The sequence below is a fragment of the Lotus japonicus genome, chromosome 5 (genome assembly GCF_012489685.1).
Source record: "Lotus japonicus ecotype B-129 chromosome 5, LjGifu_v1.2".
Classification (NCBI taxonomy): Eukaryota; Viridiplantae; Streptophyta; class Magnoliopsida; order Fabales; family Fabaceae; genus Lotus; species Lotus japonicus.
Genome location: NC_080045.1, coordinates 655,487 through 672,946, shown reverse-complemented (window position 1 = coordinate 672,946; position 17,460 = coordinate 655,487). Strand labels below are relative to the sequence as shown.

The 17,460-nt window shown below is 35.9% G+C and overlaps 1 protein-coding gene across 1 annotated transcript; it reads left to right on the top strand.

Annotated features, from left to right (window-relative positions):
• Positions 1–4,104: 4,104 nt before the first annotated feature.
• On the top strand, positions 4,105–10,447 carry LOC130721326 (uncharacterized). Its single transcript, XM_057572103.1, has 12 exons — positions 4,105–4,333; positions 4,408–4,627; positions 6,648–6,848; positions 6,945–7,015; positions 7,192–7,354; positions 7,606–8,199; positions 8,397–8,777; positions 8,909–8,984; positions 9,071–9,134; positions 9,240–9,375; positions 9,692–9,805; positions 9,908–10,447. The coding sequence occupies exons 1-12, from the start codon at positions 4,218–4,220 to the stop codon at positions 9,971–9,973; spliced, it is 2,202 nt and encodes a 733-aa protein (XP_057428086.1). The 5' UTR covers positions 4,105–4,217; the 3' UTR covers positions 9,974–10,447.
• Positions 10,448–17,460: the final 7,013 nt, after the last annotated feature.

Here is a 17,460-nt window from a genome sequence, read left to right as displayed (position 1 = left end):
TGGAAATCGTGTCCTAACATTTTTGGCCAAATTCCTTTCGATCATCTTTAAGATGAAGGTTAAAGTACAATGCAACTTTATAATTTTTTCCTCCAATTATATTTACTAATAGGTGTCATATATATATGACTACTAATTCGTAGTTAGAGGTTTAAGTCAATTTTAGGTTTTTTGGCCGATTTTAGGGTTTAGTTCAAGTTTAGGGTGAAATTTAGGTTTTTCTGCTGACAGCAGGGTTCAATTCGGGTGTAGGGTCAATTTTAGGGTTTTGAGGTTTTTCGGCCGATTGTAGAGTTTGGGTTAAGGGCTTAATTCTGGTTTATGGTCGATTTTATGATTTTGGGTCAAGTTTAGGTTTTTGGTTGATTTTAGGTTTTTGAGCTGATATTAGGGTTCAAGTTGGGTTTAGGGTCGATTTTAGGGTTTTCGACTGAATTTAGGGTTTATTTCTAGTTTAGAGTTGATTTTAGAGTTCTTAACCGATTTTAGATTTTTTTGTCAATGTTAGGGTTTAGACCAAGTTTAGGGTTCATTTCTAGTTTACGATCGATTTTAGGGTATTTTTTTTGCCAATTTTAGGGTTCATTTTTTGTTTAAGGTTGATTTTAGGATTTTGGGTCGATTTTACGGTTTAGGGCCGATTTTAGTTTATCTGCTAATATTAGGGTCGAATTCTGCTTTATAGTCAACTTTAGGGTTTTGGGCCGATTTTAGGTTTTTCGGTTGATTTTAGGGTTTCAGGTTGATTATAGAGTTTATGGACGATTTTAGATTTTATAACGATTTGATGGTTCATGCCGGGTTTTTAGGTTGACTTTTGGGGTTTTAGGATTATGACCGATTTTAGTATGAGAGAGAGAGCGAGAGAGATAAATTGTCTTTTTTTAAGAAAAAAACTAAGTTAATGGATAGATTGGTCATGGATGGATTGGATGAATTTTAAATTACTTTAGTGAATCCTAATGTATTAATAGATTGTTGTGATCCATCCATTAAAATTTATATCCAAATCCATCCATTTCTCATCCATACACTGATGTAATTACTTTAATATAGCTACCGCATGGAAATATATTCATCAGTAGCCTTAGGGAAAGTTTAGAGTGAAGCATTGTTTCCCTTTCCCTTTCTTGAAATTTTGAACTACACTTTCTACTGGATTATCATATCTGTAAAATCATTTTTCATACTTGTAGGAACTTTGGTAAAATTTATAGCATTGTAAGTCAGACATGTTTGTGGGCATAACTTGATTTTCCTTTGTCAAGGGTATTCGTGTGATAAAACATGCAAATGAATGTCTCTTCCCATATTGTGCGCGAATGTCCTTTTTCACATAGTGAGGCACGTTTCTTTTTTGAAAGCTCATTTTCTTGTTGTCCAAGGATTAAATTTATCTTTACACTTTGGCTAACCAAGTCATAACAAAGACAATCTAGCAAAATAAAACTCGAACAAATTAACAATTAGAATATTTATGCAAACTAAAACTCACAAATCAGTATAAATTAAATGAAGTACCTATGCCAAATCTCCCTTGTCATTTCCCATGATCCTGAATTTCATTTTGACAAACTAACTTATTACATATTTTATTCGACACATCTAAGTACATACATACACAACCTCAAAATGTTATAACTCACAAAATTCATCAAAATAAAACTCATCATTAGCAAAACAAACACACAAAAATGTTACATATAAAAAATAATGAAATAAGGTTACCATATACCGCCAAATATGGAAGAAAGTAGTGAATACGATGACGAAGCAACAATGGAGCGCCCATAGTGGGGCAACGACAACGTAAAAATGGTGCGGCAGGAGTCGTAAGGCTACATAGCAATGGGAAGAATGGAGATGGGAAGGCCGAGGAAGAGGGCCAGGGTTTCCAATTTGGTGGTTGAGGGAGAAGGTGAGAGTATAGGAGAAGAAGGGACATGGCGACTCATAATGATAAAGAAGGTTGTGAGGGAGGGGTGACAGTTAGGGTGAGAGGCGACGAAGGAGGGTGATGGACGAAGGGCGGTGGTGGAAGGTGGGGGCGACAGAGGTAGGTGAGAGGAAACGAGCATAGGAGCATGGTGAAGCGCAACGGGTATTATAGGGTAAGGGGAAATGGGTGGAAAAGAAGGGAGATGAGGAGGAGCTAGTGGCAAAGTCGGGAAATGAGTGACAGGCTAGGGAGAGTGGCAGAGGAAGGTGAAAGAGAATAGTGTTTAGGTAAAATGTGGAAGATGGTGACTTATCATAAGGAAGTTTGTGCGAAGAAATCTACGGTTACTAGCGCTAGGAAGGTCGACGCTGACGTTCCTGCTCACAAAGTAGGTCATATACACGCTGAGTTAGCGTTAGCTATATGCAATGCTAATCTTATCGGTGAATGTTACATTATCCCTAAGACGTTGCTATTTGTACAACTAGCCACTAAGTTGGCAAGTGATTTTAGCATATGTTGCAATTGACGCTTGTTATGGGAGGCTCCCCAGCTGATCACCCCCTAGGTCGATCGAGCTGCATCATCTCCCGGTCACGTCTTTAGCCTACCGCCTCCACTAATTAAGTCTCGGAGGCGACCAAACTGGACTAACCGGCCACTCATGGATGGAAGATCCTTAATCACCTCACTAATCTCGTCACTAACTCCATGGCCTAGCTACATGGGGCAGGCTTGAGGCTCAAGATCTAATCCCCACTAACGAGAAACCCTTGACCATTCGATCTCTGGGAACAGTAGGTGGCTCAGAGAGATCCAACGTCCCGCACCCACCTAGACTCTAGGCACCCGTTGCACCCCATTGGGCTATCCCTCCCTACGAATGGGTATATAAGGCTACCTCTAAATCGGAGTCAGGTACACACTCCATTTCCCCATAACTTAGAGATTTTCCCAAAACTCTCAGCCACTAACTTAGATATTAGAGTGTCTTCGTTGGGTTTCCTTCAGAGCTTGATGACAGTGCTTGACCCATGCCAATCAACACCCCCGGGTGATTTGACCAGCTTAGGCCAATCAACGCTAAATGATGAAATGTCGTTGCTAAACAACATTGCTCAAGTCAACGACAACTTAAGTGATGCATTTTTTTTTTTAGTTTATTTCAACTAATTACTGACACAAACAAGTCAATTTATAAACATAGTGTCATAGCCGTAGTGGTTTAATCTCATTCTTGATATTTAGATTAAAAATGAGATTTTTGCTCTCGCAAATTTTAAAATAAAATATAAAAAATAAAAAATAGTTGTTTATGTGTATCTTTGCTATATTTTATTTGAAACTATTTTCCTTTACAATACAGAATATTTTCTCACAAAATATAAAATTTTAAAGTATAAAATTTTAATATATCTTAAAAATATTTTTACTATAATAGATATAAATTTATTTATCTTACTTCTTAATTTAGAAAAGTTTAAGATACTTTTTGAATATTTAAAATATCTACAAAATAAGATTTTTTTTAAAAGAAAATAAGATGTTTATTATTTGGTTGGGAGATAATTTTTTAATTTAATTATTTTTGGTTAAATGAATGTTTTGTTGGGATTTTGTTGTGGTGTTAAATGGGACAGGATGAATGTAAATTTTAAAGAAAATGGAAGTGAGTAATATTTAAAATGATCACAGGAGGGTGAAGTGTAGATTTTATATTAAAATATAGCTGTGAGTTATCATGACAATTGTTGATGGTAGATCTATTTACTCGAGATTCTATTTCCATGATAAGTAGGTGGGGTTCACTCAATCCCGGCCACACGTGACCATGGCAGTATCTAATTCCTACATAAGGCTCAAAATGACGACACCCTAACACCAAATTCCTAAGTATATTTAAGAATAAACTTTTGATCTACAACAAAATAAGATTTACACCAAATATTGAAGATTAAAATAACATTATCTTTGTGTAAAAGGTTGCAAAGAATCGTGTAGGTTTGTTTTGTTTTATTTGTAAATAAAACAATGTATGAATTTAAAAAGGTTTCTTTTGCGAGAGAGGAGAGGAGACGACATATTGCTTGGGAATGGCGACATCATCCCTGTGAACGATATTACGATAACGAGTATAAAAGCAAAGCAGTGCGTGTGTGTAACTATGTTGTCATCATCACCATATATTCATTGTCATTCACTCATTCTTCTTATACAAAATCTCATTCTTCTTCTTCATTCTTCATTCCTTAATACTAGCTACCTATTGTATTGTAGAATGGGCTCACTACCTGCACTTGACCAACCTCTCCAATATGAATATCCCACTGCTTGCAGAGACGACTCCGTTGTTGACGACTTCCATGGCGTTCAGATTTCCGACCCTTACCGATGGTAATGAGTGCAACCTCCTTAATTAGTACAAGTTAATTTCATTCATATATTTTACTCATTTATTTGATATATAGGCTTGAAAATCCTGATGGGGAAGAAGTGAGAGAGTTTGTCCAGAAACAAGTCCAGTTGACGGATTCGGTGCTGCAAACATGCGAGTGCAGACCCAAACTTGGTCAAAAGTTAACGAGCCTCTTTGACCATCCACGTTATAGCACTCCTTTTAGACGAGCCAATTACTACTTTTACTTCCATAACACCGGCCTTCAGCCCCAGAGCGTCCTCTATCTTCAGGTATACCTCTTCCTACCTTTCTTTCACTTTCAAAAAAACACACACACATATAATATATATATATATATATATATATATGTATATTGTATATATATATAGATGAGAAAAAGGATGATCCATCGAGGGTGTAAAGTTTTTTTACACCGTCAACCAATTAGATTTCAAGGATGTGCCACGTCAATTAATGAAATTGAATAAAAAGAGAGATTTTCTCACATCCTTGAAATCTGATTGGTTGATTGTGTAAAAAAACTTTACACCGTCAGTGCATAGAAATTAAACTCTATATAGATAGATAGATATATATGCCTGGTTATAATTGTAGGCAAGGTAGCACACGAGCACGATTCTTGTTCAACATATATAGGGTCAAACTAAAATACGAAACTACATATAGAATTACATTATGAGTGTGCGCATTAAATTAAACAACTTAATTAAGCGATTATGAGAATAAACACTTTTATTCGTAAGTTATTTTGAAGAATTTATTGAGATTAGCTGAACATAAATTATAAGTAGATATAAATGGTTATTTATAAATTAATATGAACAACTTACTTTAGTTGGGGTAGCGCGCATACGCCGCCGTATAAGAATGATGCGAGGAAAATGAGTAGCATACAAACGTCGTCATCTGTGTTGAATCAGTTTAACTAACACTAAATAGTGAAAATTAGCGCGCATACGCCGCCGTATAAAAATGAGGCGAGGAAAAGGAGTAGCATACAAACGTCACCATCTGTGTTAATTGAATCAGTTTAACTAATGCTAAAAAGTGAAAATTAGCATTAGAGTCGAGCCAAAGTTTGTTAGAGTAGAGTTATGGAAGAGAAAAAGAGAAAAGAGAGTTAAACGCAAGAGATAGTGATGACCACATTTGCTGGAGTGAAGAGAGACATGGTGTTGCATCAGCTTAAACGATGCTAAAAGGCGAAAATTAGCATTAGAGTCGAGCCAATATTTGTTAGAGTAGAGTTATGGAAGGGAAAAAGAGAAAAGAAAGTTAAACGTAAGAGATGGTAATCACCTCCTTTGCTAGAGTACAGAGAGACCGGAGGGAGAGAGATAAGAGATGGAGACCACCACTTTTTTTTTCTCTTCAAAATGAAGAGAAAGATGAGAGTTTTTATTTTTACCTATTTTACTATTTTATCCCTCTATTATTTTACTACTTATTTATAAATATTTAAATATCTTAAGTAAGTAAAAATGTCATTTTTCAGAAAATAATATTTTTTTTCCTTCTCTATTCAACAAAATAAATAAATAGAGTTCATGTCATTTTTTCTATTCTTTTTCTCTTGCACTCTATCGGATCAAACAACCTACTACTTTTTTCTCACATATTTTTTTCTACTCATTTTCTTTCTTCCTTCTTCCTCTTATAAATCAAACAAAATAGTACTAATTACATCTCTTACCTGTGTCTTTTTCCCACCTAACAGTAAGTGTGAATATTTTTTTCCTTGTATCGAGTCTCATTGAACTTGTCTCTTCTAATCTAACTTTTTTTTTGAAAGTTCTTCTAATCTAACTTAGATACAAACCGAATGAAAGAATGTAACTTGGAGTTTTGATTCTTTCACACTCAACTTTCTCTTTCTCATTTCCATTCACTTTATTTTCATATTTCTTTCTTACCATTTTATATAATATATACCGTATATCTTATTTCGCTCTTTTATAGTTTTATATCTCTTCTGATGTGCTTGGAAATGAGGTGTAAATGAAGTTTTTTCTATTACCTTATCACATAAGGTGTTTTTTTTAAGATAAAACTTTTATAAAGTTTCTTATATCTATTTCATAAGTTCACCAATTATATAATATTTTAAGATTGAACAATAAATTCCTAACCAAAGATATTTTGTTTTTTTGAGATAAAAATCAATTGTTATTGTTTGAAGGAAGAACTCCATGAAAAAGATGTAAGGAAGTCCATCTAAGTTCTTTCAATCTTACACTCGTTTTCTTGAACTTTATTGATGACATTGAATTATATTGTTTTGGTTTTCAGGATAGTTTGGAGGGTGAAGCAGAGGTTTTGCTGGATCCCAATGCCCTGAGTGAAGATGGCAGCGTCTCCCTCCGCACACTTTGTGTGAGCAAAGATGCTAAGTTCATGGCCTATGGGCTCAGTTCCAGTGGCAGCGATTGGGTCACCATAAATGTGATGCATGTTCAGAACAAGAATGTTGAGCCTCATACTTTATCCTGGGTCAGTAATCTCATACTCATGCTCATATATCGTGTCTTAATTACAAGCAAATTTGCACATGCAAATGAACCATTCGTATTCGTGGCTGTGTTTCAGGTCAAGTTTTCCTCCATTAGTTGGACGCATGATAGCAAAGGTTTCTTTTATAGCCGCTTTCCGGCACCCAAGTATGTCATACTTTATTCTCTGCATTGTGTCCTGTCCAGGAAATATAAGATTTAATTTTGGCTTCTATAAATTGGAAAGTTCAATTTTTTATTCTAATTCACAATTGATATTTGGCTTGTATAGTGATTGCTTTATAGAAAATTTGAATTGATCACTTTGCTAATTTAAATTGTAGGGATGGAGAATCAGTAGATGCTGGGACTGAGACAAATGTGAACCTTCATCATGAGCTCTATTATCATTTTTTGGGTACAGATCAATCACATGATATTTTATGCTGGAGAGACCCTGACCACCCTAAATATTTATTTGAAGCAAGAGTTACGGATGACGGCAAGGTACATACCTCCTTGCTCAATACTTTTTTTAGCAGACATAATTTGATTACTACTGTACTATATCTGTAAAACCAATCTTCATATTTGTAGGAACAATGGTAAAATTTATAGCATTGTAAGTGAGACATGTTAGCAAGCATAATTTGATTTTCCTTTCACACGGGGTATAAGTGTGACAAAGCATGCAAATATCTTTATGTATATCATTTCAACTTTCCTTGAAAAACTGACTGTTTTATTTGGTTTGCCAGTATGTTTATCTCAATATTGAAGAAGGGTGTAGTCCAGTTAACAAACTCTACTACTTTGACCTGTCCAAACTTCCTAGCGGGTTGGAAGGTTTCCGGAATGAAAGTTCCCTCCTTCCCTTTGTCAAGCTTATTGATACCTTTGAAGCAAGGTATCAACCCATAGCAAATGATGACACAGTGTTTACATTTCTGACTAACAAAGATGCTCCAAAATATAAACTAGTTCGAGTAGATTTGAAAGAGCCAAATGCTTGGACTGATGTTATCTCAGAGTCTGAGAAAGATGTACTCAAATCAGCATGTGCAGTAAATGGTAACCAACTCATTGTGTGCTACTTGAGTGATGTCAAATGTGTTCTGCAAGTAAGAGACTTGGAAACGGGTTCCTTGCAGCATCAATTGCCAATTGATATTGGCACAGTTAATGATATTTCTGCTCGGCGTGAAGATACTGTGGTTTTCATTGGCTTTACAAGCTTTTTGACTCCTGGTATCATCTATCAATGCGACCTGGGAGCACAGATTCCTGATATGAAGGTATTTCGTGAGATTGTTATCCCTGGGTTTGACCGCTCTGAGTTTCATGTCAATCAGGTAAAAAACAAATTTCTATACAGTGCTACTAAGTTGTTACTGTATTTTAAGTTTGCATTATTAATTACTCTCAATAGTATGTTTGGATGAACTTATTTTTAACCATAATCAATTCTTATACTTAGAAGCTACTCACGAGCTTTATTATTGTATCGTTTGTTAGTTTTCTATTCATTGATGTAACTCGCATATTTCAGGTTTTTGTGCCTAGTAAAGATGGTACCAAGATCCCTATGTTTATTGTTGCCAGAAGGGGTATTACTTTGGATGGTTCACACCCTTGCTTGTTGTTTGGGTATGGTGGTTTTGATGTGAGTCTTACACCATATTTTAGTGCCAGTCGCATTGTACTGGCAAGACATTTAGGTGCATTGTTCTGCATAGCAAATATTCGTGGTGGTGGAGAATACGGAGAGGAATGGCACAAAGCAGGATCCCTTGCAAAAAAGCAAAACTGCTTTGATGACTTCATATCTGCAGCTGAATACCTTGTAACTGCTGGTTATACTCAACCCAGAAAGTTATGCATCGAAGGTGGAAGCAATGGTGGACTTCTTGTTGGCGCTTGTATAAACCAGGTGCGTTACATTCGCCTTTCGGTTTGGAGTTGTATATGCTTTGATTTTTTTTTCCCAGTCTTGTCCTCTGTAATGTATTGACCTTGTAATATTTACTAATTACTACTAACTAATTCCCCCATTTTTAACAGAGACCTGATCTTTTTGGTTGTGCACTGGCTCATGTTGGTGTTATGGACATGCTACGGTTCCACAAATTCACCATAGGTTTGTTTCGATTTGTATGGTGAACTAATTTGTGGTTTTTGTTATAGTAGTATCATGTGTTCATTTAGTTTTAATTTCTAATTCAGGTCATGCTTGGACCTCAGATTTTGGGTGTTCAGATAATGAGGAAGAATTTCAATGGCTAATCAAGTGAGTGAGCTTAAACTTAAACCTTTTGTCCGGTGCATTTTCATTGGACCTGTTTTTGGGACAATCTTTGTTTGATATGATGCTTCTTTTAATATGTTATTTTAGGTACTCACCTTTGCACAATGTCCATAGACCATGGGAACAGCATCCTGATAAGTCAATTCAGTACCCAGCAACTATGTTGTTGACTGCTGATCATGATGATCGTGTTGTGCCATTGCATTCATTGAAGCATTTGGCGGTTAGTCTGCTTCTCATAAAAACTATTGGTTGGAGAAGCTAGTAAAGAAATAATAGAATGTTGGAAAATTCTTCTATAATTCATTCTAAAATCAAAATCAATTATGGAGAAAACATAGGTTTTGGATGCCATAATTAATCATGACTCATTTGAAAAAAGAAGTTCATCCGAATGCTAAAAGTGGTGACAAACTGCATTAATAATCATCTCACTATATATATATGCATAATGAAGATTGTTAGCTGCTGCTGCACTTATCCACCATCCAATTTTATTTCCCTCTTTAACATCCATTTATATTTCAAACTTTTATCAGACCATGCAATACGTCCTGGTTACTAGCCTGGATAAAAGTCCACAGACGAATCCTATAATTGGTCGAATTGAATGCAAGGCTGGACATGGAGCTGGTCTTCCAACTCAGAAAATGGTATTGGTTGTTTGTGTGTTACTAATTTTTTGAAACATAAAAAGAAAGGTTTCATTGAGATGTTTTATAGTCTTTTAAAGTGAAATAAGTTGTTGCATGCAGATTGATGAAGCTGCTGACCGCTATGGTTTTATGGCTGAGATGTTAGACGCCCATTGGATTGATTAGAAGAGCCTAATCAAACAATTGGAGAATGAAACACTTTTTTTCTCACATTAATTTTCTTATTGTTGGGAAATAATCTGTTGGGGAAGATGCTGCAACTCTTGGATTGATGAAGATCTTGATGACGGAAGCACTTAAAGATTCAAAGCGTGCATAAACGCTAACCTTTAGGTTCAATTCGCCCCCACCAATTAATATGTATTGGATGCAAATGAGAAAACCGGCGAATTCTCTTCAGGATACTTTGAATTCCTTGATGTGGTTTGCACTAACACACGAAGCGTATCTTTGATAATACTTTACAGAATTATGATTCCCACACTTCACTCATGCATTAGTGAAGTGAAGGATGATTTAGAATAATAGAAATGAGAGAGAAATTGGTAAAGAAGATGCCAATTTCGCACAAGTATTCTATCTCATTTTCCTTCCCCAAGTATCTCTTTATATAGAGATACTAACATCCCTTGGTAAAGAGATATATCTTTTGAAAAACTAACGGTTAGAAACCGTTATATATTTAATGTTCGAAATCAAATCAGAACCAATGCGTTGGTTCGTTTGGCTTCCAACGCTTGCACCGTTTAGGGAGGTCGCGGGTATTTAATGTTCAAAATCAAATCAGAACCAATGCGTTGGTTCGTTTGGCTTCCAACGCTTGCACCGTTTAGGGAGGTCGCGGGTTCAAATCCAACAGGTGCAACCTTCAAAATTTTGAATTCCTGATAATTCAAGTTAAATAATGCAAAACGCAACCAGCAAGATTCGAACTTGGGACGCGATGGTAGTTGGCTTGTTAGCCATCCGCTGGGCCACTACCAACATAATGATATTCTTATGAACTTTAAGTATTATAAACATTAGCAAAATACATATTTCCAATTTATATTTTGGAAATATTTCTCACAATCCCCCACCATTTACAAAATATAACTAAATCCATATATCTAGAAATATCATGGTTTCAGATAATGGTATCTTACGATTGAACCATTACTTAGTAAGAAATGAGTTCCACTTATCCCGAATAGACATTGGTAGACAAGCTTTGAACAAACTATTCAATGGAACAAGTGTGCATAACTTACACATGAAATCTCGGTATTACCAAAAGAATTTAAATTTGACACATTAAAAGGCCTTGTGTCACATATCCTTTTCATGAGAATTTAAGAGTCAAGCCCTTTAACTCTATGAAGCGGCTCCACTTCATTCTCATATAGGTAGACTATATCAGAAATGCACCCATAATTATGCATTCCAACAAATATATGTTATATGTCCATTAAGAAGAAACCTTCATCCTACCACTTTATTCTTATGGTCCAAGTACTTCTACTCTTTGGGATGTATCGATAATTAAGTACTTGCAATCACTCTTATAGTGTACATTCACCATTGAACTCAAGACTTAATTTTACTTAAGTGTGAGTTGAGTTTCCACTATTGGTGATCAATTAGATATGGGCTTGAGACCCATCCCCAATGATGTCTTCAACACCATGTCCTTTGTCAGACCTTTCGTCAAAGGATCTGCAAGATTTTTCTCAGTTCTTACGAACACTATGGAGATTACTCCATTTGAAATTAAATCTTTCACATAGATATGTCTTAAACCAATATGTCTGGGTTTTCCATTATATACTTGGCTGTATGCTTTTGATAGTGTGGACTGACTATCACAATGTATGGATACTGGTGCCATTGGTTTTGGCCAAATTGGTATCTCATATAATAAATTTCTTAGCCATTCAACCTCTTTACTACCTACAGCAAGTGCAATAAATTCTGCAGCCATGGTGGAGTCGGCAATGCAAGTCTGTTTCTTTGAACCCCAAGAAACTGCACCTCCACCAAGGTTGAAGATCCATCCACTAGTGGAAGCATGATCTTCTACATAAGTTACCCAACTGACATCTGTATATCCTTCCAAAACTGAAGGATAACCATTATAGGTCAAACTATAATCAATTGTCCCTTTCAAGTATTTCAATACTCTATTAACAACATGCCAATGGTCTTTACTTGGATTACATGTATACCGACTTAACCTACCGACAGCATATGCTATATCGGGTCTAGTACAAGTCATGACATACATTAAACATCCGATTGCCTTTGAATATTCAAGTTGTGCTACAGGACATCCCTTATGTGGTTATAAATTAGTATTTTGATCAAAAGGTGTAGAAACTAATTTGCAATCAAAATAATCAAATTTCTTAAGCACTTTCTCAATATAGTGAGATTGGGATAAACCAATACCCTCACCATCTCTTGTGATTTTAATTCCTAAAATCACATCTGCTTCACCTAAATCTTTCATATCAAAATTATTGGATAGGAAAGATTTAATCTTTTCTACCTCATTTAGATCAGTGCCAAAGATTAACATATCATCCACATATAAACAAATCATAACACCTTTTCCATTTTGAAATTTACTATAAACACATTTGTCAGATTCATTTATTTTATATCCATTAGCAAGCACAACCTGATCAAACTTTTGGTGCCATTGTTTGGGTGCTTGTTTTAACCCATATAACGACTTAGTCAATTTACACACTTTATGTTCTTGGCCTTTGATAACAAACCTTCAGATTGTTTCATATACACCTCTTCATCCAACTCTCCATTTAGGAAAGCTGTCTTAACATCCATTTGATGGATTACAAACTTATAAATAGAAGCTAGTGCCAACAACACTCTAATTGATGCAATTCTTGCAACAGGTGCATAGGTATGAAAATAATCAATACCTTCCTTTTGTGTAAATCCTTTAGCAACAAGTCTAGCTTTAAATTTATCAATGGTACCATTAACTTTCATTTTCCTTTTAAAGATCCATTTACAACCTATTGCTTTGGACCCTGGAGGAAGATCTACTAGTTTCCAAGTTTTATTTCCCATAATTGAGTCCATTTCCTCTTGAATAGCTTCTTTCCAAAAAGCAGAATCTTAAGACTTTATAGCCTCTTCAAATGTTTCTGGATCACTCTCTAAATTATAGCAAATTGGTCCATAACTATTTATGGAATCATTAGTTCCTTTAACAAGGAACATAAAGAAGTCTGAACCATAATCTTTCACTTTACGGATTCTTTTACTTCTTCTAGGTTCTGAACTTTCCAAGGCATCTTCATTAGATACATTGCTTTCTTGACTTTGTACATTAGAATGAACAATGTCTTTGGGTTTTTGAATTGATGTAAATCTATTTTCTTGAAAAATTGCATCTCTTGACTCAATCACCATATTAATAGGATATGAGTCATTTGATTCAACAATCATAAATCTATATGCTTTGCTATTTTCAGCATAGCCAAGAAATACACATTCAACTCCTCTTTCACCCAATTTATTTCTTTTTGGTTCAGGAACCTTCACAAATGCTCTACAACCCCAAACTTTTAAATAGTCAAGGTTGGGTTTTCTTTTCTTCCAGAGTTCATATGGGGTCATATTGTTCCTTTTATTAGGAACTCTATTTAATATATAACATGCAGTTAGCATGGCTTCCCCCCAATATCCTTTAGATAAACCATAATAGGATAACATGACATTTACCATTTCTTCTAATACTCTATTTTTCCTTTCTGCTATTCCGTTTTGTTGTGGGGAATATGGTACAGTTGTTTGATGCACAATACCAGTGAACTCAAAATAATCAGGGTGATAAAACTCACCTCCTCTATCACTTCTAAAGCATTTAATGAAAGTTTCATGTTGAAGTTCTACTTGTGCTTTAAATATTTTAAATTTGTCTAAAACTTCATCTTTAGAGTACATTAAATAAACATTACAAAATCTCGTGCAATCATCAATAAAAGTAACAAAATACTTTTTACCACCAATTGTAGGCCAACCATGTAAATCACATACATCAGAATGAATTAAATCTAGCACCTTATAACTTCTTTCAATTCTTTTAAAAGGTTGTCTAGTGATTTTTGTTAACATACAAGTAGTACATGAATTTAATGTTTTACCAAAGTTTGGAACTAAATTTGATTTCATCATATCATTTAATTTTCTAAAATTAACATGTCCTAGTCGCATATGCCATAAATCACAAGTCTCAACAATATAAACAGAAATCATATCATTATTATTATCATTAACAACATTACACTTGAACATATTCTCACAAAGATAACCCTTCCCTACAAACACACCCCCTTTGGAGAGAATAAATTTATCTCCCTCAAATACAGATTTGAAACCATGCCTATTAAGTAAATATACAGAAATCAAGTTCTTCCTAACATCAGAAGCATAAAATACATCTTTAAGAGTGAGTTTCTTTCCCGAAGTGAATTCAATCTCTACTGATCCTTTTCCTTTGACTTGGACAGTTGAGGCATTTCCCATGTACAAAACACTTTCATCTTCATCAATGGTCTTGAATAATTGTTTGTTTTTGCACACATGGCGGGTAGGACCAGAATCTATCCACCAAGAATCAACATCTTCTATCATGTTGAGTTCAGAAATGACAGCAACAAGATTGTCTATTGTTGCACTTGAATTCTTTTCCTTGTTCTTCTTCTTCAAGAAGGAATTGCATCTTTCTCTGCCATCGGTTAAAGTTGCCTCCATCAAACTTGTCCAATTTCGCAAAATTAGACGTCATGTCTTTGAGTGATGCAGCCATTGATTACGAATAAATTGAACCTAAAGATTGTTGGGAAATAATCTGTTGGGAAAGATGCTACAACTCTTGGATTGATGAAGATCTTGATGATGGAAGCACTTGAAGATTCAAAGCGTGCATAAGCACTAACCTTTAGGTTCAATTCGCCCCCACCAATTAATATGTATTGGATGCAAATGAGAAAACCGGCGAATTCCCTTCAGAATACTTTGAATTCCTTGATGTGGTTTGCACTAACACACCAAGCGTATCTTTGATAATACTTTACAGAATTATGATTCTCATACATCACTCATGCATTAGTGAAGTGAAGGATGATTTAGAATAATGGAAATGAGAGAGAAATTGGTAAAGAAGATGCCAATTTCGCACATGTATTCTATCTCATTTTCCTTCCCCAAGTATCTCTTTATATAGAGATACTAACATCCCTTGGTGAAGAGATATATCTTTTGAAAAACTAACGGTTAGAAACCGTTATATATTTAATGTTCGAAATTAAATCAGAACCAATGCGTTGGTTCGTTTGGCTTCCAATGCTTGCACCGTTTAGGGAGGTCGCGGGTTCAAATCCAACAGGTGCAACATTCAAAATTTTGAATTCCTGATAATTCAAATTAAATAATGCAAAACGCAACCAGCAGGATTCAAACTTGGGTCGCGATGGTAGTTGGCTTGTTAGCCATCCGCTGGGCCACTACCAACATAATGATATTCAACGAACTTTAAATATTATAAACATTAGCAAAATACATATTTCCAATTTATATTTTGGAAATATTTCTCACACTCATCACTATTGTACTTATACTGCTTAGATCACAAATGAAATTGTATATACCCCATTGTGATATTGGAAATGAACAAGCTTCCTTCCCTTGAACCTTCAATAATGCCTTGTTATACCCTTTTTTTGGGCAAATGCCTTGTTACGCTTTATGTTATCATGTAAATAAATATAATATCGAGGATGTTTGGATACTGTTCGGGCTAGTAGTGTTAGTGCTTACTTTAAGAGTAAAAGTGAACTATTATGTATTATGATTAATGTGCTTTCATATTAACTCAACTTGAATTCAAACACACATGATACCGTCCCTATAGGATAGCTCAAGTAGTAGGAGCTGAGGACATATGGGTTGGGTAGAGGGAGGTCTAAGAATCGATTCCTGGCGGGTGCAAATTATTTTTCTGATGTAAAAAAACACACACAAATGAAATCATGTATTTATTATAAATAGATAACACATAATCATTGTAAATAAAGATAACCATGATAACCAATGCGAATTTGGGTGGAAAATGAGTTTTCAAGGGAAAATCTCAAGTTGGAAGGGACTCTTGGTTTGCCATGACTTGCCTCGTTGCCCAAATGGTTTCCCTATGCCAAGGTGCCCCCGTGAGCTCCCATGTCAAAATTTGAGAATTCTTGAACAGATGATGGATTTCCCAAAGCTAACCTATGCGAATTTGGGTGGAAAATGAGTTTTCAAGGGAAAATCTCAAGTTTGAAGGGACTCTTGGTTTGACATGGCTTGCCTCGTTGCCCAAATGGTTTCCCTATGCCAAGATGCCCCCGTGAGCTCCCATGTCAAAATTTGAGAATTCTTGCCCCGATGATGAATTTCCCAAGGCTAACTTATGCGAATTTGGGTGGAAAATGAGTTTTCAAGGGAAAATCTCAAGTTGAAGGGGATACTTGGTTTGCCATGACATGACTCGTTGCCCAAATGGTTTCCCTATGCCAAGGTGCTCCTGTGAGCTCCCATGTCAAAATTTGGGAATTCTTGCCCCGATGATGGATTTCTCAAGGCTAACCTATGCGAATTTGAGTGGAAAATGAGTTTTCAAGGGAAAATCTCAAGTTGGAAGGGAAACTTGATTTTCCATGGCATGCCTCGTTGCCCAAATGGTTTCCCTATACCAAGGTGCCCCCGTGAGCTCCCATGTCAAAATTTGAGAATTCTTGCCCTGATGATGGATTTCCCAAGGCTAACCCTATATAAATTTGGGTAGAAAATGAGTTTTCAAGGGAAAATATCAAGTTGGAAGGGAAATTTGGTTTGCCATGCAATTCCTCGTTGCCCAAATGGTTTCCCTATGCCAAGGTACCCCCGTGAGCTCCCATGTCAAAATTTGAGAATTCTTGCCCCAATGATGGATTTTCCAAGGCTAACATATGCAAATTTGGGTGGAAAATGAGTTTTCAAGGGAAAATATCAAGTTGGAAGGGAGACTTGGTTTGCCATGGCATGTGTAACACCCCGATTTCGGTGGCGTCACTTTAGTAACCAAAAAGAAATTAATGCGGAAAAGCGTGAATATTTTTTTTTTCCGATAATAGAATCAAGACTGAAAGGAACGCCCGTAGGCAAAAGGTACAATCCAAAAGAAAGGTCAAGTGTCTGCAACACTATCCCTCAAAAATGAGAATAAGGCAGCCCAAACGGCCTAAAACAAGACCTCCTAGTCCAACCAACTCTCTGTGATTTCCGTAGAGAAACCACACAGAAAGCTATCGGCGGGAAACTACCCTGTCCCCAAATAAACAATGACGGTCAGAGCTAAGACTCTACTCCTACACTAATCCTGTCTCAAGTAAGTCGCTCGGTGGCCAGCGGGGTCGACCACGCATGAACCGTAGTCCTCCTGATCAAGCATCTCCAACCTAGTCCCCCCGAAGGGTGAACCGTCATAAACCAGTCCGCCATGGACATCTGACAAAGGGCGTAGTCCGCCAAAGCACACACAGAAGATGCGAGGGTCAACTCCAAAGAATTATGTAAATAATAAATCCAATAGATACAGATAAGATATAGCCACTCAGGCTTAT